This window comes from Phycodurus eques, chromosome 18, assembly GCF_024500275.1.
Source record: "Phycodurus eques isolate BA_2022a chromosome 18, UOR_Pequ_1.1, whole genome shotgun sequence".
Taxonomy (NCBI): Eukaryota; Metazoa; Chordata; class Actinopteri; order Syngnathiformes; family Syngnathidae; genus Phycodurus; species Phycodurus eques.
Genome location: NC_084542.1, coordinates 17,611,964 through 17,633,368, shown reverse-complemented (window position 1 = coordinate 17,633,368; position 21,405 = coordinate 17,611,964). Strand labels below are relative to the sequence as shown.

Below are 21,405 nucleotides of genomic sequence, written 5' to 3'. Positions count from 1 at the left end.
TCGTCATTATCTGAGCATCTCAGTCAGGAAAGTCATGTGCCAACCTTTTCAGCGACTTGATCCCAAAAGCAGACACTCTTGACCTTTCAAGCCGTTTGTCAAATTCCCCTCAGTCGGGCCGGCACACACACACACACACACACGCGCGCACACACGCACGCACGCACGCACATAATTCTCTTTCACTTGTCATTCCTTTGTTTTCTTACCAATCCTTGTTTTCAGCTAAATGTTTCCCTGGTCTCAGTTGATGAAGTCTCGGCTTGTAGCGGACGACATCACCGCCTAAGACGGGCAAAATATCAAGACGACGCAAACGTCAACGGCTAAAACAAAAGAGTGAGATTTACACACATCATAATGGCTGAAAAAACAACAACAAGAAACCAGCGAGATCATTTTGACCTTTTAGTGGCCAAAAACGAAGATAATTGTGGCGAAAATGCAAATCTCCTATCGGCTGAGAAACACCTTCGGCATCAGAATTGCTCAAAATTGAGAAAATATCCATCCGATCAATCATAATGGCTAAAAGTGCTGGAGGTCCATTGATGTCTTTGCAATAGTGAGAAAATGCAGACATCATTCTCGTGAGAGATGATCGATAAAATTGAGAAATGATCGCAAAAGTTCAGACATCATTCAAAAAGAAAACAATGGTTAAAAAGTTGAGAAACTGTCAAGAAAATGTGGACGTCGTAGCGGCGAAAACGAAAAAGGGAGAAAATAAAGGATCAAAACTGACACGATAGCAAAGAACATTTGGATGTCATGATTGCCAAAACAAAATACCAAGAAAATGTCGAAAACAAAATAGCTAGAAAGTGCAGACGTTATCGTGACTTACAATGGAAAAATAGGAAGAAAATACAGACTCGATGTCTTGGCCGAAGTAACGTTCAGAGATTGGAAATGCTCAAAATCGAGCGAATGAGTCGCAAAGGTTGAGAGGAGAGGCGGGATTATGGCAGTTTGAGAAAATGGAAATGCAGACGTCATCATGGCTAAAAGTGCAAGAAACAGACAAAATTCAGGCGTCGCAATTTCTTAGAATTGAGAAAGTCTAAAAAAAAAAAAAATGGCAGTGAAAAAGAGGCTTGATGTTTGTGTGATCATGTTAGCCTTAGCGTTAGCGTTAGCCATCGCAAGAAAAAGCAGATGAAACAACGGTGGGAAAAGATGGCGAGAAAATGGTGAAAAATTGAGAAATTCACCCATTTAATCCCAAAGACGTAGTTCTACGTCTTTTAAAACTCGATCACCTAATCCCAAAGACGTAGTTCTACGTCTTTTAAAACTCGATCACCTAATCCCAAAGACGTAGTTCTACGTCTTTTAAAACTCGATCACCTAATCCCAAAGACGTAGTTCTACGTTTTTTAAAACTCGATCACCTAATCCCAAAGACGTAGTTCTACGTCTTTTATAAACGCAATCACCTAATCCCAAAGACGTAGTTTTACGTCTTTTGTGGTTTTTTTTGCGCCATAGGCTTCAGAGGAAGCTGACGTCACGCCTCACTTTAGGATTAGGTTTGAGAGCGATTTTAATGCCCATACAAATGGACACTAGATGGCAGCAGTGCATCATACAATTTAGAATTTTGGCATCATTTACCTATATTCTACCGCTAATTACTAAAGAATGGGAAAAGGTAGAAACACACTTTGTTTTAAAATCTCTCTTTTGGTGGGTGCCATGTTTATATAGCCATAGAACACAATATTCTGTGTGCCTCGAAAGATCGGTCAAAGTCCCCCAAAATGGGTGGTACTGAGGGGGGTTCTCTTGTGAAAAGCAAGAAAATACAAAATGCGAAATAATGAGAAAATGTGGATGTGACAGCAGCAAAAAAAGTGAGCCAAGTTCAAGCAAGTTTATGTCAGCAAGAAAACGCAGACGTCAAAATTACTCCGGAAAATTCACCGAATCAGAATTCCCCAAAAGGAAGAAAATCTCAAGAAACTGGGTCGCAGTGGTTTAGAGCACAGGAGCCACTATGATGTCGACGCGAGCGAGAAATTGCGGACGTCTTCCTGGTGCCACAAGATGATATAAGAAAGGCTTTCACGGGGAGATTCAGACACTTTTGGAAAAGGGACTGGTGACTATTTATCCCGGAAGCGTTATTCTGCGATCAATGTGCCAGCTCAGCTTTTAGGTCACCGCTCGCGTAATCCGTCCCAAATATGTAACACAGCCTTTAAGCTAATAAAGAAAGTCGCACACGGGTCTTATTTGTGTCGTCATTTACGACTTACGCAGCGTCGCAATAATGATCGATGGAATGTTGAGACGAAGAAGCTAAAATTGGCCTTTTCCCCGCCACTTCCGACTACGACGGGCTGGGAAACGACGCCAAAAATATACTGCAAAACACCGCGAAATGCAGAATGCATTCACGAGAATTTAGGCGGATTTCATGCAAAACGTAACACACCGCGATGAGTAGCGGGGGGGACATTTTCAAAAGAGCAATGACTAAGTTAGCACACGGTGGAACACATTCACGTTGGGATTTTATACAAAAAGTCCCGTTTGCGGTCAATACATGTTCACATGAAGATTTGTGTGCAACATCGCGGTAACGATCGCTGCGATGTTGTGCGTTACGCTCGGAAGCCTACGCTTTCTTCGGCCCGTCTCCGTCGCTTCGGACAACAACGGGCTGCGAAATTGCCCCCGGATGGACTGCAAAGTGTTGCAAATGAATATATTTGCCGTATTACTCTGCCAAAGGCGTTCCCGACGGAGGGCTTCGCGCAAAAAGTACGGCGTGACATATTTAAGAGAACGCTACAAACATATTAAAAGTGAGAAAGGAGAAGGATTTAATCAAATCAATCCTCAAAGATTGCAAAATAAAAAAATTTGTGGGCTGTCGAAGGATTTACGTATGCGGATGATGTCACGGCTAATGCTGTAAGTGTTGCGGCGCTTCCAGAGATCTCAGCTGGTGAAACCCGAGCCGGCGTGCCGGCGTGCCGGCGAGCGTCTGAGTGCCTTTTCATGGCGAGCGATCGCGCTTTTCTCTGGAACGTCGCTTCCGACGTGGCTTTTCCTCGGAACCGTCGCAGACCGCCGGCTGCGCGGTCGTTTCAGACGGCGACGCGTCGTTGGCCTCGTCGGCTAAACTCGCCTGGCGCCACGCACGGCTTTTTACATGAAACGTCATTGGTCGGAAATGCGCATATTTAAAAGAACACTACTAAGGTATGACACTCGGAAATTTGCTCACGTGAGAATTGAGCAGGAGTTTGTACAAAAAGTCGATGAGTTACGTATTTAAAAGAACGCTACTAAGCGGCGGGCATTTTTTATTTTTTTTGTAGAATTCGAGACAAAAAGTCAATGCTTTGCGATTATTCCGTTGAAATGTGATGAATTTAAGAAAACAATGCTTACATCTTACACTATGTGACTTTCTCAAGAGCAACTGACAGTTCAAATCGTAAAACGAGAGAAGAAGAAATCGACTTGCGGGGTTTGACAAAATGAAATTTGCAGCAAATGTTGCCGGAACCGTTTTGTGGGAGTTTATCGAAAAAGTCAAACGTTGTGGGTAGGAAATCTCTATATTTACAGGAACTCGGTTAAGGTATGACTCGTTGCAAAAATAAATAAATAAATAAACTTCTCATCAGAATTTAGAAGGATTTGAAACATGGTTATTCGTTGAAAATACATTTCAAAGAAATGCAAATACAAATATAATGCAAAACGTTCTTTGGAGAATTTAGACAAATTTGAACCGAAGGTAATAAGTGTAAGTAATTAGTGCAATATTTCTATATTTACTAAGGTATTACACTGTGAAATTTGTTGGCAGGAGAATTCAGTCGTATTTTATACAAAAGTAATTAGTTGTCATCTGTAGGAAAAAAAAAAAAAGTCCCCCCCCCCCCCCCCCCAAAAGAAATAAATATTTGCATGAACACGTAGTACACCACACACGTTCTTCTGAGATTTTGGTAGGATTTCCGAGAAAATGTTTTGTATTTAAGAGAAGACCGCTAATGTGCACCATGCACCGTCCACAAAACCAATCAGTAGGACTTTGGTTATTACTGTATATTAACAAAGACAACATGTCCCCCTTTAACATTTTGTAGGATTTTGTACAAAACGCAATGATCGGATTTATTGCAATCGGTCACAAAGTGATATTTTTAAAAGAACATCATCGGTGTAATACAGAGTCAAATGTTTCTCCGTGAGGATGGAGCGAACGTCTGAGACTTTGAACTTCCTCCACCAGGCAACGTACGCGCAGTTTTACGCAGAGTCATCGTTCAAGCTAACAGCCGCATAACATTCTCTTACAGAGTTCTGCACATTGTTCCACTATGTTTATCCCTTAAAGGTTTTCCTGGCTTGACATTAGCAAGTCGGAGCAGCAGTGTAAAGTGTTGAATGGCATCGCTCGCATTCTCCCGAGGGACTTTGGCTCATAATTGCTCTCTCTCTCTCTCTCTCTCTCTCTCTCGCTTGTGTTGTTTTTTTTTTTTGGTTGTTTTTTTTTTTTTAACCACTGCTCATGCATACTTGCAAAGCGTGCTGGTTTCGACGTCTCCTGGGGGGAATGAAATCACAGATTCTGGAGAGCTTCTGAGTATCTTTACCATAGTAACATGAGCCGAGTAACCGTAGCCACCGCGCGGGCAGGAAAAGGCAAACGCTCGGGAAAACGGCGCTTCGACGGAACAGCGGCTGACCGGATGACGGGAAGTCGTCAAAGTTCGCTAATGTGTGCAATCGCATTCCTTTGTGGATGTCCATGAGAAGATTTGCCCTGGGAGGATGTTGGATTCGTGCCGATTCGTCGTCATGATTCACACGTTCGGCACCGCGCACGGACGACTCATGCGCAGGAACTACCGCAGATGTTTGACAATCTCATCTCGTCTCATTTTGGATGGTCGCAGCATGGAATATACAATGCTATGAAAAGTATTTGACCCCACCCTCTTGATTTGTTGTTGTTGCTTTTTTCGCACATTTTTGTAATGTGTTTGTTAATGAGGATTTTTTATTTTTTATTTTTTACTAAGTTTCAGATCATAGATTTTCTTCTGACAAGAGCCGCGATGCTTTGTTTGCACAGTTGTCGCCGATCACGTGGCTCACGGAGGGGTGCTCTCGTTCATTTAACACATCGCGGGAGATGATTGACGAGAGCTGGCCAGCGACCGCTAACTAGCAGCTGAGCTAACTAGCTGGCTTAGTAGAAGCCGATGTTGCCAGCCAAGCGTGGATTTACGCATCTTATGGCACCGAGACCGACCACGGCTGCGACGCAGCGGGGGATCCTGGTTAAGGGAAGCCATTTTAAGAGCAACAAAAGTTGGGAGAAAAAGGAACCGGACACCTCCCGAGACAAAAAACTAAAGGGCAAACGTTCGTACAACGCATGTCTCGTGCACGTTCGCGTCGGTGAGGGGCGTGGCTTTTGTCAGAGACGCGAGGAGCGACGTGCGGCTACAATCCAATCTTGCTAGCGGTTCGAAAACTGCAAAGTCCACCTTCAACCGCTGCCTCGCTATTAGGAAAAACACATACACGGAAACAATAGCGTCCTCGTAACCATGTGACGTGACCTCGTGACGTCGCACCCGGCTCCTGCGACTGCTTGAAACACTCGACCACGAGCGTTGGTGACATCTTCGTACATTTATATGACAACGATGTGGAAACGTCAGCTCGGCAGGTCGCACAGCTTGCTAGAAATGTTCTGATTCCCGACTAATGCCGAGTCATCAGTTTCACACACGCACGCACGAGTCCCGTAACAGTATTGTAGTGCGGATGTGCGTGTGTGTCGGAGCGCTGCAAGAATGAGAGAAAAAGGGGGCTCCGATCCATCCTGTACCTGAAACAATTTACAAATCTCAATTCGATTTATAGCTTCGAGTCAAACGGAGCTTGAACGGCGCTGGCTTGATGTGGCTTCAATGTTTTAGTGATGAGCCTTTGTGGGGAATGGAAATGACCTGGCTGAGGCCTCTTGTACCATAATTGTGGTGGGGGGACACATGAGCCAGCGACTTTCTGTCGCCCATTGTTCATGATAACCAGCAAGACAAACAAACACCGCGACAACGCGAAACATTTCACACGCGCACAATGCGAGCGCCACCAGTTATTAACAACGGCGGGCCGTGCATTTGCTACCTGGGCCCCGAGGCGGGACCTACCCCGCGGCTTAAGCGCACCACGACCAACGGCGTAATCAGCTGTGCTACACGCATCATCTAGACCGTCTCAAAATCAATATTTATCTAACAACGTAAAGGACAGCGGTACCTTGATTTACAAGTCGAATCCGTTTTGTGACCAAGGTCGTAAATCAATGGAACACAATTGGTCAAATCAATGTTCTCCATTGAAATGATTGAAAGGCCATTAATTAATTCCAGCCCCCGCAAAACCTTTTTTTTTTTTTCTTCTTACCCGTTTTTAATCAAGCAGCAGTGGCTTGTATGCAAACATAATCGAAGGGAATGTAAAGCAACTGACTTTAGGAATGACGAAGAGGCCAGAGGACCTCGGGACCCGCGAGGGTTCGTAGCAAAAGAAGCTTAAAATCAACCCTGAAACATACAGTGAGCCGACGCGGTCACTTTGAAATCGGCCTAATTGTGTGGAACAAACGTGAGCTGCGAGTCTCGAATCATTTGTTTCTATGTGAACCTCCGATTGGCCGGCCGGCCGCCCTCGTTCCCAAAGTTGCCTGGGATGGGCTCCGGGGGGGCCCCACGTCCCGCTCAAACACGGCGTCCGCTCGCGTCCAGAAAACGTCGCACGCACAGAAATATCCTGATGCACGAACGTGCGCGTGCGCACGAATCCAAGCACATTTCCTTCGAACCGCCCAATCGTCGTAGAATCGAGCGCACGTGTTGGGAGTAGCCGACCCCTCCCCGTCCACGCCCACATTTAAATGTGCCAATCATATTGAAATGAACCCTGCGCCTGAGATCCCGATCTCTGCATGATCAGGAAAAAAAGGCAAATGAGCAAGGTAATGAAGAAAAAGACATTTTCTGAATGTGCAGTGGAGGTGCGCGAGAAAATCCTCTTTGGGGCGCAAGAGGAGCGAACGGGACAGCGCGTGCGCGGCTGTCAATGCTGCGGAGTCGGAACAGCGCCCGAAGTGGTCGGACGTTCAGGTGCGACTGCCCGCCGCCGACGTGTGGACAAAACAGGCGGAGGAATCGGCGGCGAGGGCCTCATCCCGTTCGAGGGGAGAGTCGCTGCGAGCACGCGGCTGACTCTGATCACCTCCAAATGTGTTCGTGCAGTACGCCGCGCTCAGCCCTATGGGAGGAACGGTCGTGCGCAAATGTTGCATGTAGCAGAATCAGAATCAGAATCAGAATCAGAATCAGAATCAGAATCATCTTCAGTTGCCAAGTATGTCCCAAACAAACCACACAAGGAATTTGTCTGCGGTAGGCTCTTTGTAATAAATCTTTTGAATTCAAAAAGACTTAAAAAACTTGGACTCTTGTTTGATGACTCAATTTGTTATTTTAACAGACACGTGCGACACGTCCGGGGGATTCGTCCACCGTCCGCGGCGTCTCTGGTGTCACAGACGCGGCAGATTCCTCCGGCGTCCCTCGCTGAAAAGAACGAGCCCTTTGAATGTACGTCACTTGAACATGTACATCGGTCGCACGTGATTCAAATGTGTTCAAATGACACATTTGAACCCTCCTAAAAAGAATATGTCAATTTAACACATTTGAATCGTATGCAACCGATGTAAATGTTCAAATTAAATTGAAAGGATTCTTTTTTTTTTTCAGTGCTGGCATCACCGGCGTCACAAACGCAGAGGTTTCGTCCCCCGTCCCTTTTGCAATTCCACTCCGACAACCGGCCGCTGCTGCCCGCCCGACTGGCCGAGATTGCGAGGGCAATAGGCGGCCTCGACGATCGCCTTGATCAATTGATAGGCGTCCTCGCAAATATCAGCCATTCAATAAATACACTGGTCAACAGGTGAATTCCGAGTCCTCGCTTCTTTTACATTGTTGAAATCAAATGTCGTCGGGCGGGCGTGAATCGCTCACGTGTCTGTGATGTGCAGATTGATGCGAACGGTTTCCCAGCATCCCCTCCAAGCGTCGCCAAAGCACCGACGGCTGCGGAAACGTGCGCACGCCAGCCATGAAGTCGCCACCTTTCCGCGCTCATTTCGCTCTTGCTACATCGGAACTTGGCCGGGAAAAACAAGGTTGTTGTTTTTTTTGTGCGTACGCGCCTTTTGGACGCGAGGCCCCCGATCGCCCGCGACCGGAATTGGGACGAGTGGTAAATCCTGGCCCTCACAGAAACGCTGAAAAACAGTATTTCTTCACAGGTGAGTACTACATAGTTGTCAGTATTTGCACATATTTCCTGAAACTATCTCCAAACACGTACAATGTTTTGGCAAAAGTCCTTCGGGTTCACTTTACAGGGTCTCGAACAGATAGCGCGAAAGGGGCTCAGGGTTCGGTACCGCCTGCGATCCAGCTTTGCTCCCACTTCCAAACGGACAAAGTGGCTTCGATGACATGCGCGCCTTTTGTCCAAAAAGTGACGGGCAGCACTCGAGGAAAATGGATTTGGCTACACTTCGACACCAAACACAAAAAACAACCACGTAATGTGACTGCAGGTTGCTGACTCACTTTCATGAGTTGTGGTTGTCTCATTCGAAGTTTCAACAAAACAAAAATATTTGTTTTGTTTTTTTGGGACCGTCCCCTTGACTAACACATCCTGTGGAGAGGAAGTGAAATTCTCCCCCGATTGGACGCGGCACGTCAGGAAAAATAAATGAAGAGAGACCGCATCCTCATCCAATGAATTGATTAGGAAGCAAGGCAGTAAAACGAAAGCCCGGCGGGGGGCCGGGGACCCGTGGCTACCTCGGCTGACTCATGTGGACACACACACACACACACACACACACACACACACACACAGTCCCCCTCGTCTTGCATTGGCATGAAAAAAAAACAAAAAACCTCATGACTCAAAACTGCTCACTATTTCAAAGATGAGGATGAGGACGAGGACGAGGACGAGGATGATTGAAAGGATGAATGAAAGGATGAAAGCTTGACCTCTCATGTGCTGCGATTGCGTAATGACGCCCCCTGCTGACACCACCGGCAGACCTTCCAAATAATCACAGGAAGATGCCGGAAAAATATTTGGATATTGTTTTGCCGCTTTGCGTTTACTTTTTTTTTTTTTTTTTATGAGATTTTTATTACAAATCTGCTTCACGGCAGGGGTCCTCATTCAACAGTACATTTTTGGGGTGACAGTTAACCGAACTGTTATCCCTAATTAGACGAGACTCCAAACAGCTACAGTCGCCATCAAAAGTCTGCACACCCCTGTGCAATGCTGTGATGATAATAATCGTAATAAAGGAAAACGTTCCCAATCTCCTTTCACGATGGCTGCGATGGATGAAGTGCACATCTTTTCGGGGGGAGTAAAAATAGACAACTGCGATCATGTGCGCACCCTCGTAACTGGTGATGCAATCAACCGATCACATTCTAACTCACGTAACATTCCAACTCTTTGCCCTTAGTACAACTGTATAAAGATAAAAGTCTAACGCTTCACTGAGTAATAAGATGATTTTTTTTTTTGCACTTGTGCCTGCAGAGTTTGAAGGGTGACAAGTCAACTGTGCAACTCACACGGTTGCTACGAAGCTATTAGTCGCCCACCGTTATGCAAAAAAAAAAAGGAAAAAAAAGTGTATTTGCGTGGGCCGCCGCCATTCGAGCCGTCAAGCGGGTTCGCCCAAGGCAACGGTGGCCCAAATGAATGCCGTTCATCGCCGTTCAGCATATTTCCCACAATCGAGTTGAAGAAGTCTTGCCGCTCAGATCGCGTTTGCATTGGACTGCCGTGAAATTTGTGCATTCACCTCTCGATTGTCTTTTCTGTTATGGCCTCAAAATTGAAACGGTTGCAGCACGGGAGACATTTGCACACATCCAACCAATGTGGAGTATACTGTGCATAAAACATAAACAGAATGTGAAGACTTGAAGCTTCCGCATCACAGATTGACTATTCCATTGCTCCTACTCCCGCTGTGTTTGACTCGGCCACAGGGGGGCAGTGTAATACAATCATGACGACACGAAGAGTGACATAGCAAACTGCAACAATATGAGTTGAGTTGTTTTTCACTGAGGATAAAGAATATATGCCTGTGTGTATTCCTACAGGCGTCGATGCACCGTTTGTGTTCGAGTATTAGCGCAACTATCGATGCTATTCTTTAGCTCACCTACGGCGTTTCGCATCGCGTGGAAGCACTAAGCTAGCAGAAGGCGGATTTGTGTGTTCTTTTTAGCTTTGCGCTGAGCGGGACAGTCAACTTGGCCCGCGATTGGTTTTTGCGACGTGACCTCGGTGGAATTCGGTTTTCGCCCGTGGTCCGGGACCGGAGTGTGGGCGGCCCGTGGCCTTCGAACCTTCTTAAAGTTCTTCAGTCGCCGGACATCGAGGTGACGCTTTCCTTTCAGCACCAGCACGGCCCCCCAAAAACAAACAAAACCTTCCAAATGTCACCGTTGATGTACTTTGGTGGAAGTTTGAAGCAGAGAAAGTACTTTGAATTGAATTCGAACACGGAAGGTTGCACACGATTCACGTGCTAAACTAACGTTGTTATTTTCGAGAAGAGGGCAAAATTAGCCCACCACATTTTGATCGTGTGCAAATTCAATCCCCCCCCCCCCCCCACTGTCTACTCAAGCGCCCCTAAAATTTGAGATTGTTTTTTGTTACGGTATTTGTATTTTTTTTTTTTTTTTTTAACGAAGATAGTTGAAGTCGAAGAAGTTGGTCGAAACTTATATTTTGTTTTGGCTCAACATTTATTTAACCTTGCTCAGTTTTGATGGTTTCCTCACAAAAGCATTGTGCTTTTCCATTTTCCAGATTTCCATTTCTGATGCAGCAAATCGGCCAAGTTTGAAAACACTGGCGCAACGGCGGGGGGGGGGGGGGGGGGCGTAAATGCGCGATGATCCACGTCTGCATGAAAGAAGGCGGGCCGCTGACTCGCAGCCAAGTTCATCTCAAGTGATGGCCAAAGTTTCGCAACACTCCGCGCGTAATCCAGTTTGGAGACCTTTTACGCACGGCGCAATTTCTGCAAACAGCAGACTGGGAATTTCGCTGGAAGTACTGAGGAGGAGGAGGAGGAGGAGGAGGAGGTGGGGTGGAAAGAGAGGGGGCATATATTGAAAGAAGGGCGAGGAAGAGCGAGGAGAGTCGTCATCGTCGCTGGCATCGCACAAGACGAGGAGGCTGAGAGGAGCTTCCCCGCCCACGCGGACATGGCGCACCGCAGCCCGATGGCCGCTCGTCACCCGAAGCAGAGGACACTTTGCGCATCGAGTTGATTTGCTGAGCGGACTTAACCAGCGGGATTGGAACAGCGCACCTTTAAGGTCTGTTTTGGTATTTGAACATCTTTATTGTTTTTTAGATTTTATCAATAAAAGTGACTTACTGGGTTTCTGTGCGTGCTGGGAGGTTTTTGTAGGTATCATAAAGACGCACTGGGCGCGTATGCATTCAAAACACGCTCATAGGTCGTTTTGCATTGACTCACCTTTAAAAAAAATCTTCATTGGCGACTATTATTATTATTATTATTATTACTATTGTGTCACTTTTCGGTAAAAGTCACTTTTTGGGGTTCTGTGTGTGCACGCGTGGGGAAATGGTTTCATTTCTTGCAAAGGCATTTTGTTGGACTGAATGAATGTTGTGCATTGCGCATCATAACCAAACGGATCTCTGCGTGCCGGACGGAGCGCTTTCGGGTCGGATTTAACACCGGAATGGGCGCTAGATAGCAGAAGTGGGAGCAAGTGGCCGCTTTGCGAGTTACGAGTCGGTCTCAAGTCTTCGCCCTCAACTTGCAAATCAAGTCCCGAGTCCTGTTTCAAAGTCTAGGACTTGCGACTTGACCCAAAAGTACAAGCAAAAAAAAAAAAAAAAAAAAGTCGACTTCTGGGCACCAGAATAGAAGGCCCTTACGTCGAGAACCTTTATTTGTCGCAGGGGAGGGGGGCTTATTTGGGAAGGAGGGACAGTAAAAGTAACTTTGTGACTACCTTTGACTCGAGTGCTATTATTGTAAAGTAACGGTACTCTTACTTGTTCGGCTCCTCGGCCCACCGCCGACCATAAAAGTGCATCGTACTTCTCCGGAATGACACGACGGGGTCTCTGCGTACTGTGTTGGTTTCGGAAGTATATATTCAAAGGAAAAGCATTTAACTGGCTTATTTTGGTGTGAATTGTCAATAAACATGGGGTCCCCGTCCGGTGGTGGTGGTGGTGGTGGGGGGGAGGGGGGGGGGGGGGGTGATTGCAAATTCCTGCTGGAATTTGCAATCACGTGGCTCCCTAAAGTGTTCGTCACTTTCATCCGCTCTTATCTTGCAGCTATCAAGAAGAAGGACAACGCTTTTTTTGGGGGGGGAGAGGGAGGGTCCCGTCTCTCATCCGTGTGAGCCATGACGGCGATGCGCGCGCCCGCCGCCCTGGGACTGGTCCTGCTTCTCACGTGCGCGCTCGCCAGCGCCGCGCCGACGACGAGAGCGAGCGTGAGCCGAGGTTGGAGGCGCGCGGAGGAGGAGCGGAGCCGCGGCCACACCGACACCGCCACCGCCACCGGGACGACGGCGGCCGAAGCCCCCTGGAGCCGTCGGAGGAGCGCCGTCGCCATGACGACGACAATGCCCCACGGGCAGCGGAAGGATTCGAAGAGATCGAAAACAGACAGAAGGGATCGGACAACCGGTGAGTCGGCAAAGTCTACAAAACGTGGAGGGTCACATGTATGAGGGGGGGGGTCTCAAAAGGAAAGGCGACATAAATGGGCATCTTGCCGCAGCTTCCTAAGTTGCTATTTGTAGTTTCTCCAGGGCCAAAAAGTTGCGTCGAGATTCAACGTCTTCTTCATCAAGTGTGGAAAATGAGGCTTCACAATTCTCCACTCTCAAGCGTTGTGGGCGTGGCATGCGCCGAAGCCACGCCTCGTCCAACTGTCAAAGACGCGAAAACCACCTGGAAAACGGATGCCACTCCGCCTGGCAGCTTTCTTGTGCCCACTCGTTTAAGCCACAAAAGTATATCCGCTAAAAGCCTTTGGGCTATTGAAAAACAATAGATCACACCGGGTTGGGCTTTTCCGCACGGCGACAACGAGGCGCTCTAAAGCGGACGCGCAAAGCCCCCGTCCAAACGCTAGCTGTCACGTTGGCCTTTCGTTGGTATCCCCCCCCCCCCCCCCCTTGCTCTTGCTCTTGCTCTCGCGTCTTTCTCCCTCCGAAAGGAAGGAAGATGTATTTTCCAAGCTAGCTTTCTAACCGCACGTCGCACTTGCGGCGGGATAACCGCTAACGCGAACGAAGGCGCTCGAGTTCTTCTATAAGTGGGGAGAAACGCCCTCCGCCAGGGCCGAGGTGCACCCCCCCGCCCCCCCGACTTACCAGTTTTTCTCGATGACACGCCGATAATGGCAGCCTCCCCCACGCTCGACGTTGCCTCCCTTCACCTCCGGCCTCTCGGCTTCTTCTTTCACGGTTGCAAATACAAACGAAGCCTTTTAGAGGCGGCTGAGGAACGCCAGCGCAGTGAACGAGTCCGCGTCTCGGGTACTTTCACAAAGTCCTGTTATGCAAAGCGAATCCAATGCATTAACGTGCACGAGCGCCCGGAAGCACTTCCGATCTCGACGGCGATCGTAAATGAGCTTCTGGTTAGCCTCGTGCTCTGTGTAAAATGAACAGACAAAAAAACTGGAGGCCCTCAACTGGCAGAAAAATTGCAAGTGAGGCCGTCCTTTCAGCGTCGTGGATACGCGGAATACAAAAGAGGGTTTTCTTGCTACTCGGCGCGTGGAAGACATTTCGACAAGGGGTAAGATATAAGATAGCAGGGGAGCTTTAAGTCACAAGTCGCAGTTGTCGTCAAGGTGTTTCTTTGAGCGTTGGACAGAAAACTCGGTTTCCAGATCACAACTTGCGTCCGCTGCATTCCGAGCTCCGGGAGATCCCGTTTGCGAAAACGATGGGCAAGAAATGACGTTCCGTTCCAACAAGTGACAAAAAGAGCACAATCCATTTGCTCCTTTGCAAAATGTCAGCTTTTAATTTTAATCTTTTGTATTGCGGGTATCCACTGCGCTGGGAGGAAAACGGCGGAAGCTAATTTTGCTGTTCCTGCGACTCGACCCGGTGCAGAAGCGCACGTAGCCGGCGTCCTGGAACTTCAAAGTCTCCTTCACATTATATTGCCTCCTTTTTCTGGCGGTAGTTTTTCGTGTGCGTTTTGAAGGGAGCAAGAAGCTCAGCGGAAACTCGCATTCGATCCTTTGGGCGAGCGGCGGCGTCGTTGCGCAAGAGCTGCGTGCGCTCATCTTCGAGTGAGTGCAGCGTTCACGCACTTGGAGAAATGCATGTGATCGTGATCAAGTGGAGCAGAGCTCCCATAATTGAGCCAAAGACGTGAAAGTGTGTCATCCGCATACAAATGGACTTATTCATGAAAAACTGATTGAAAACAGCAACGGTTTTTTTTTTTTTTTTTTTTTTGTTCCAAGGCCCAAAAATGGTGTCTTGAGACAAGTGCTAAGCGTTTCTTAGCAGGCTCCAGCGCTCCCAGTGCCCAGCCCCATAAGGTTAGAATTCATAGGGGGCCGACCGGTGCCTCAATTAAACATAACTTGGAGAAAATAAACGCCACCCTCGAAATCAAAACCAATACCATTTTTCAGGGGCCAAAAATGTGCGTCGTCATTTGTCGAGTGTTTGTTTGTGCATAACACCACACCAAGAGCCCCTTCGTAAGATTAACATTCATTTTGGATCACCTACTTATACAAGCGCCTCCCTCAAATCAAAAAAACTATTTGAAACAGTAACAGTTTGTAATATCTCCAGGGCCAAAAAGGTGCATAAAAGTGACCAGCGACCCCCAGCGACCCCACTTAAGGTCGGAATTAACAGCAACTAAAACGCCTCCCTCCAATTGACGTAAAGTGGCGTAGTCCGCAGTTGACAGACACTATTGTTCGCACAAACGGACGGCAAAGACTTAACCGTTAAGCCCATTTCGAACGTGCGCTTAGCGCCTGTTAAAGAGTTAGCTGCCGTAAGTGCCGTCGGCGGGGGCGAAGCGAGGCAGCCGCTGCTGCGGTTTCAATTCAATGTAAATATTGGGCATAATAAACGACGAATCCGTTTATGAAGTCCTAATTCTGCAATTCTCTCATCTCAATTGGAAACATTTCTGCAAAAGGGCTTTTGAATGGCAAAATAATAAACTGATTACCGAGAAAACAACTAAGAAACACGTCGTGAGAGATACTGACTCCCCGCATTGCTCGTCAGTGACTTTTTTTTTTTTTTTTTTTTAATAAACATGCCGTTCATCATTCACTCCATAAACTGTCATCTTTTCTCTCAATGGCGGCACACATTTTCTAATAGCTACAGTTGGCATTTGTCTCCCTCATAATCGCCGTAACAAGCCGAGGTTCACTGACCAATCTTTGTCTTCGGCTCAAAAGCTGTGCTGATTTCAAATCCAAAGCGATCTGTTGGTCAGGAGACCGGTTTACAAACCTGAACTTCACAGACAAGCTCGCTGTGAGCACCCTGTTGATGAACATCTGACGTATATACACGTCGGTGGCAGTAATCAGTCCATGAATATAAATGTCCCCAGCAGAGACCGAGTTTAAGGCCATTTGACATTAATGGTCGCCGTAAGCCTACTGGGACCTTTTCAACAACAAAAAACAAGGGCCCATTTCAGTTTTCACAAAGGCTGTGCTCAATTTGTGAAAAATATAATGCAGCAAAGGAACAAATGTGGTTACATTTATGGGGATTTTTATAACAGACCCTCAATGGTTGTTTATTTATTTATTTATTTTTTTATATAAATTGGATCACATGCATCAGTTAAAATTCATGCAAAACAGTTGCTTTCAAAAGCCGAGCAAAAAAACGGTCCAAGGCGAGACGACGAATGTCAAACGTGCCTTCTAGGCTATTTGGTGGGTTTTTTTGGCTTTTTGTGCGCCCACCCATTCACAAGAGTATGTTTGACGATAACGCTACTGACAACTCATTGCCAATAGCGGCGCTTATCAGGGTTGGGCATGACAGAGTACAACCAATGCCATATCATCACCAAATGCGGGTAAACCGACGCGTAACGCCCTCCTGTTTTGTCTTGTTCACCAGCCGTATCCCCGCAAGATCACCGGAGGAAGGGCAAATACCTGAAACATATCACAGGTAAGACTTTCCTTCCTAAGTAAGCGTTGCCAAATTGAAAGCAAAAGGTGTCAACCGGTACGAGGGAGACAATATTAATGGCGGACGGGTGAAGGCGCTGCAAAATACTTGGAAATAAGGAAATATAGATGCGAATCATCTTTAGTTTGCCAAGTTTGTCCAAGAAACACACAAGGAATTTGCCGCCGGTAGTTGGAGCCACTCTCGTACGACAACAGACAGTCAGTTGACAGAGAATAGTTAAAAGACAAAGACATTGAGAAAAACACTGAGCAATAAAAGGTTGCTCGTTATCTGGTAATGCCGGTACAATTATTAGAATTTTTTCTGGGACAATAGGCCGGTGCAATGAGCATTGTGCAAAGGGCGCCGAGACTTCAAGGAGTGTATGCGGTTTCAAGTGACGAGTAGCGCGATCATCTGGGACAATGTCGATTGTGCAAATGTTGCAGATACTCCTCAGTCTGTGTGCAAACGGAGCAGATGCTACTCTGGCATGAGTGGCCGGTATTGGGCAACAACAGATATGCAAAGGGTGCAGCGTGGCCAGACGACTACAGCGAGTGCCCGAGTCATATAGAATTGGCCCGACAGAATGTGACAACAAACTCAAGACGAGGAATTGTAAGTTAGCTGTTTGAGAAGTTGACGGCAAGAGGCAACTGGCTGTTGGAATGTCTGCTAGTTTGAGTTTGCATTGTTCGGTACCACCTACCAGAGGGAAGGACCTGGAAGACCAGGATGTGGAGGGTCCGAGAGGATTTTGCACGCTCTTGTCTTAGTTCTGGCAGCGTTCAAGTCCTCAACGGTGGGTAAGGGGGGTACCGGCAATCCTTTCAGGAGTTTTGATTGTCCGTCGCAGTCGGAGTTTGTCCTTTTTTGTAGCAGCACCAAACCAGACCGTGATGGAAGAACACAGGACCGAGTCGATGACCGCTGTGTAGAACTGCCCCGACAGCTCCCGTGGCAGGCCGTGCTTTCTCAGAAGCCGCAGGCAGTGCATCCTCCGCTGGGCCTTTTTGAGGACGGAGTTGATGTCGGTCGCCCACTTCCGGTCCTGAGAGACTGTAATCCCCAGGAACTCGAAGGTCTCGACGGTTGACACGAGGCAGCTGGAGAGCGTGAGGGGCAGCTGTGGCGAAGGATGCCTCCTGAAGTCCACGACCATCTCGACAGTCTTGTGCGTGTTCAGCTCCAGGTTGCTCCGGCCGCTCCGCTTCCTGTCGGTATGCAGACTCGTCACCGTCTTTGATGAGGCCGATGACAGCGGTGTCATCTGCAAACTTCAGGAGTTTGACAGCCGGGTGCGTTGAGGTGCAGTCGTTCGTGTAGAGAGAGAAGAGTAGTGGAGAGAAGACACAACCTTGGGGTGCCCCAGTGCTGATGCTGCATGTGGATGAGGTGGCCTCCCCCAGCCTCACCTGCGGTGTCCTGCCCGTCAGAAAGCTGTAAATCCACTGGCAGATGGCAGGCGACACGCTGAGCTGGAGAAGCTTGGAGGAGAGGAGTTTGGTGATGATGATGATGATGACGATGTTAGCCTTTTTTGAAGTATGTTCCACGTTTGCCTTTTCAGGGCCCCTCTACTTCAGCCCCAAGTGCTGGAAGCATGTGTACCACGTGTACTACCAGACCAGAGACTGCACGATACCTGCATGTAAGCAAGCTAAACACGATCATCCACCGCATGTTGCCCAACAAAAGCGTCCAAGAAACTCTCATTTAAGGCATCTCTATTTTCTTCTTTTTGGCAGATATCAAAAGATGTGCACGGCTTCTCACGCGTCTTGCCGGCAGCCCCATGTGCACGGGGGGCTAACACGAGCAAGGTATTCATATTCTACCTTCAACGCTGACAGGACTAGCGTTACAAAAATTTAGTTGGGATTTGTACCCCTTTGAAAGAAGCAGTCCCATTGCTAATCATTTGTTTTACATCGACCGCTGATTTTTCAGGTCGTGGGCAGATTAGATTGACGTGGTGGCACATAGAAGCTGAAACCTGACTGGACAAAATACATAAATACATAAATACATCTCGCACATCCTGGAAGCAATGCAGCCGAGAAAAATGCTCATGCTGATGAGGGGAATAGACTGTTGGGAACCAAACTGGTATTTTTGCTGAATAAATGAACACAAATTCATGGAACAAATATTCATTTAGGTTGTAAATGTAGGTCAGTGCTTCCGATAGTGTTCCACCACCACTGGTATTTACTACAAGTTTAAACTCAGTGGGTTATAAGTGACATCATAACTAGTATACTGTACAACCTTAATTGGAAGGAAAAAAAATGCTTTTCCATGATACCTCAGAAAATAGTTGCTAGGCTACATAACGTTTTGTTGTCTGCTTGCGAGCCGCATCGGATTCAAAGTACGTGAACATACCTCAAGCGAGCCTTAAACCAACGTCAGCACTTCTCCCGTCCTGAGCACCAACGCACTTTTTCCCCTATTTTCTCCTTACAATACAACGTCGGCGCTCCGCTCGTTGTCGTCGCCACGGTAACGAGTGTATCCGGTCGCCTTTGAGTTGACAAGATAAAGCCCAATGATCGTAAAAAACGCGATGCGCAAGGTATCGGAATACAAGATTTTATTGCAGCAGTCTGACATAGTACAATCGTGAAAGAGCAAATTTGTCTTGTTGTCTGATCCGGCATTACGTGTTGTCTGTCCCACACCGCCGACATACATACACGTATACATATACACACACACACATATATATATATATATTTTTTTTTAAATAACTTTATTGACCGTCAGGTATTTCCAATACTACGTAAAAAGACGCGCGACAAGGCTAAAGATAAACTAGCTTTTGGATTCAAATATACTGTGCACGATGGCGACGCAGAGTTAATGTCTTTCGCGGAGCCGATCGATGACGTCATTGATCGGATCGGCGATCAGCATAAAATGCTAATTATCGGCCGATACCGATCAGCCTGATGAAATCGGTGTAAAGTCTAGTTCTCACTAGAAAGTGCAGGTGTTGCGTGAACACAGAGCATTAAAAGTAGCACAAGGGAAAGGGAGAATTTTCTGAATTCTCCTGCCAAAAAATTAAAGAAGAAAGCACTAAATTTTTTTTGTTCTCATTTTTTTTCAAGGTCCAAGCTAAACACCTGCTATCCAGAATTCTAATGGTCTTGGCTGGGAAAAGTGCTTCAGACATTGGGAGAGCCGTCTGGAAAAAAACACTGAGACCAGCCCTTTTGTTGAACTCGGGCATAACAAGTGTCGCTTCTCCTGAAGTCTACTGACAATATGGACGGCGCTCAAAGACACAAAGAACCCGGTGGGACCAAGAGCCCTTTCAAATATGTTGGAAATCTTGCAAAGATGGAGACGAGAGACATCAGGACGATCCATTAGCTCGCTAAAGGACACCGACTCCGTTGGCCCGAGCGCCGACACGAGATGTTCACGGGACACGAACCACGGTGGGAAGTCACAGAAGATTCCATCAAAATCTATATTTATATATTTGAAAAGCTTCGACTGGACTGCTTCGACCATTTCCACATTTGTGTGTCAATCAAAAACATAAAAAAATGTCCGGCATATAAGCGATATATAGCTGTATATGATATATAAAAGCAAGTTATATTTAAATAAATTATATAATTGGTACAAAAAGCCAGGGGTAGTTTTTTCCTGCCGACACAATGCGTGGGATGTTGATGATGATGATGAGGTGATTGCTGAGCCAAGCATGGCGGCGGCGGCGGCGGCGCCCCCTCTGTCAGTGCTTTTTTGGGGCAGGTGTTTTTCAATTTGTTTTGTTTTCCCCCAGAACGCTGACACAGTTGACCCGCGCTGTTTATGAACTGTTTACTAGCAACCCCTTGCCTGAGCTTTATACGAGGCGTGAGCGCGAATATAGAGTCCGTGCGTATGCTTGTGTCTAACCTTTTTTTTGTTTGTTTTCCTTGAAACATGTCGTTGAGGAAATGTTAGATTAGAGAAAGCCGTCATGTTAATGGGAAATAAATGATCATGTCTGACCTGTACGAATGGATTTTTCAATGCAGCGAGCGCCCACCAGGAAATACACGTTTTGTACGTTGGCAGATTCCGAAGCGATGCAGCTGCAGTTATGAATAGTAACAAGACGTACAAAGGTTTTTTGTTTTTTTTGGGGGGTGCTTGAAAACAACACGCTGCTTAAGGATAATCACTTTGCATTGGCCACACATTACAACTTCATTCCACAAGGCCAAAAGAGATTTTGATGCAGCGTACAGTATTAGGTCCTTAACATTGAAGTCAGTGAAATGACATCCTAAATCAAACACAATCTGTTTCTGGACATGCGTCAAACCCCTTAAACGTTTTACCCCCACACAAAAAGAATAATTCTATTTCATGCCCCTTTCCTGTCACTTAAGGTCATTTTACAGGATAAGCATCAGACTCGCTTGAATAAGTTGGAGGATGTTGGCGAGAGACATGGGCAACGTTATACAGTATTTATGGCTTTTAATGTGAGGACCAGGATTTTTTATTTTTTTTTAAATACAATACTCACAAAAAAGTTAGGGATATTGGACTTTTAGTTCAGATTTCTAACTAGCAACCCTTTCTTGCTCAGTGACATGTTTTTTTTTTTGTCAATGTCTTTATGTCTCCTACGTGTTCTCGGTCAATTAACTGTCTGTTGTGGCACTAGAGCGGCTCCAATTACCGGAGACAAATTCCTTGTGTGTTTTTTGGACATACTTGGCAAATAAAGATGATTCTGATTCTGTTAAGGCCCCATTAATGCTGAAAGGTACATACAGGTTTTGGAGAAACATATGCTGCCATCCAAGCAACGTCTTTTTAATGGACACCCCTGCTCATTATAAAGCACACCTGTCCGCCCACCCAGCTCCCTCTCAAATTGACTCGGTTGACCGTCAACTTTCCCTATTTTAACAATGCAAAAACAGAACGTCTGCCACTTCTTTGGCACCAAATCAGCCCTTTCTAAAAGTCAGTACCTTTTCCTTTCTGTCGACAACTCATCAGACAACACCTCGATTTCATCACT

The 21,405-nt window shown here is 46.7% G+C and overlaps 1 protein-coding gene across 3 annotated transcripts; it reads left to right on the top strand.

The window, feature by feature from the left end:
- The first annotated feature begins 12,536 nt into the window (after positions 1-12,536).
- On the top strand, positions 12,537-20,370 carry LOC133417082 (ALK and LTK ligand 2b-like). Of its 3 annotated transcripts, XM_061704568.1 has the most exons (5): positions 12,537-12,849; positions 16,305-16,358; positions 17,935-18,015; positions 18,113-18,187; positions 19,481-20,370. In XM_061704568.1, exons 1-4 carry the CDS (start codon positions 12,564-12,566, stop codon positions 18,175-18,177), a joined length of 486 nt encoding a protein of 161 aa, XP_061560552.1. In that variant the 5' UTR covers positions 12,537-12,563; the 3' UTR covers positions 18,178-18,187; positions 19,481-20,370. The 3 variants fall into 3 exon arrangements, with proteins under 3 accessions (XP_061560552.1, XP_061560554.1, XP_061560553.1); XM_061704570.1 differs by lacking the exons at positions 17,935-18,015; positions 18,113-18,187; positions 19,481-20,370 and adding exons at positions 16,811-16,982; positions 17,077-17,361; XM_061704569.1 differs by lacking the exons at positions 17,935-18,015; positions 18,113-18,187; positions 19,481-20,370 and adding an exon at positions 16,811-17,050.
- The last annotated feature ends 1,035 nt before the right edge of the window (positions 20,371-21,405 follow it).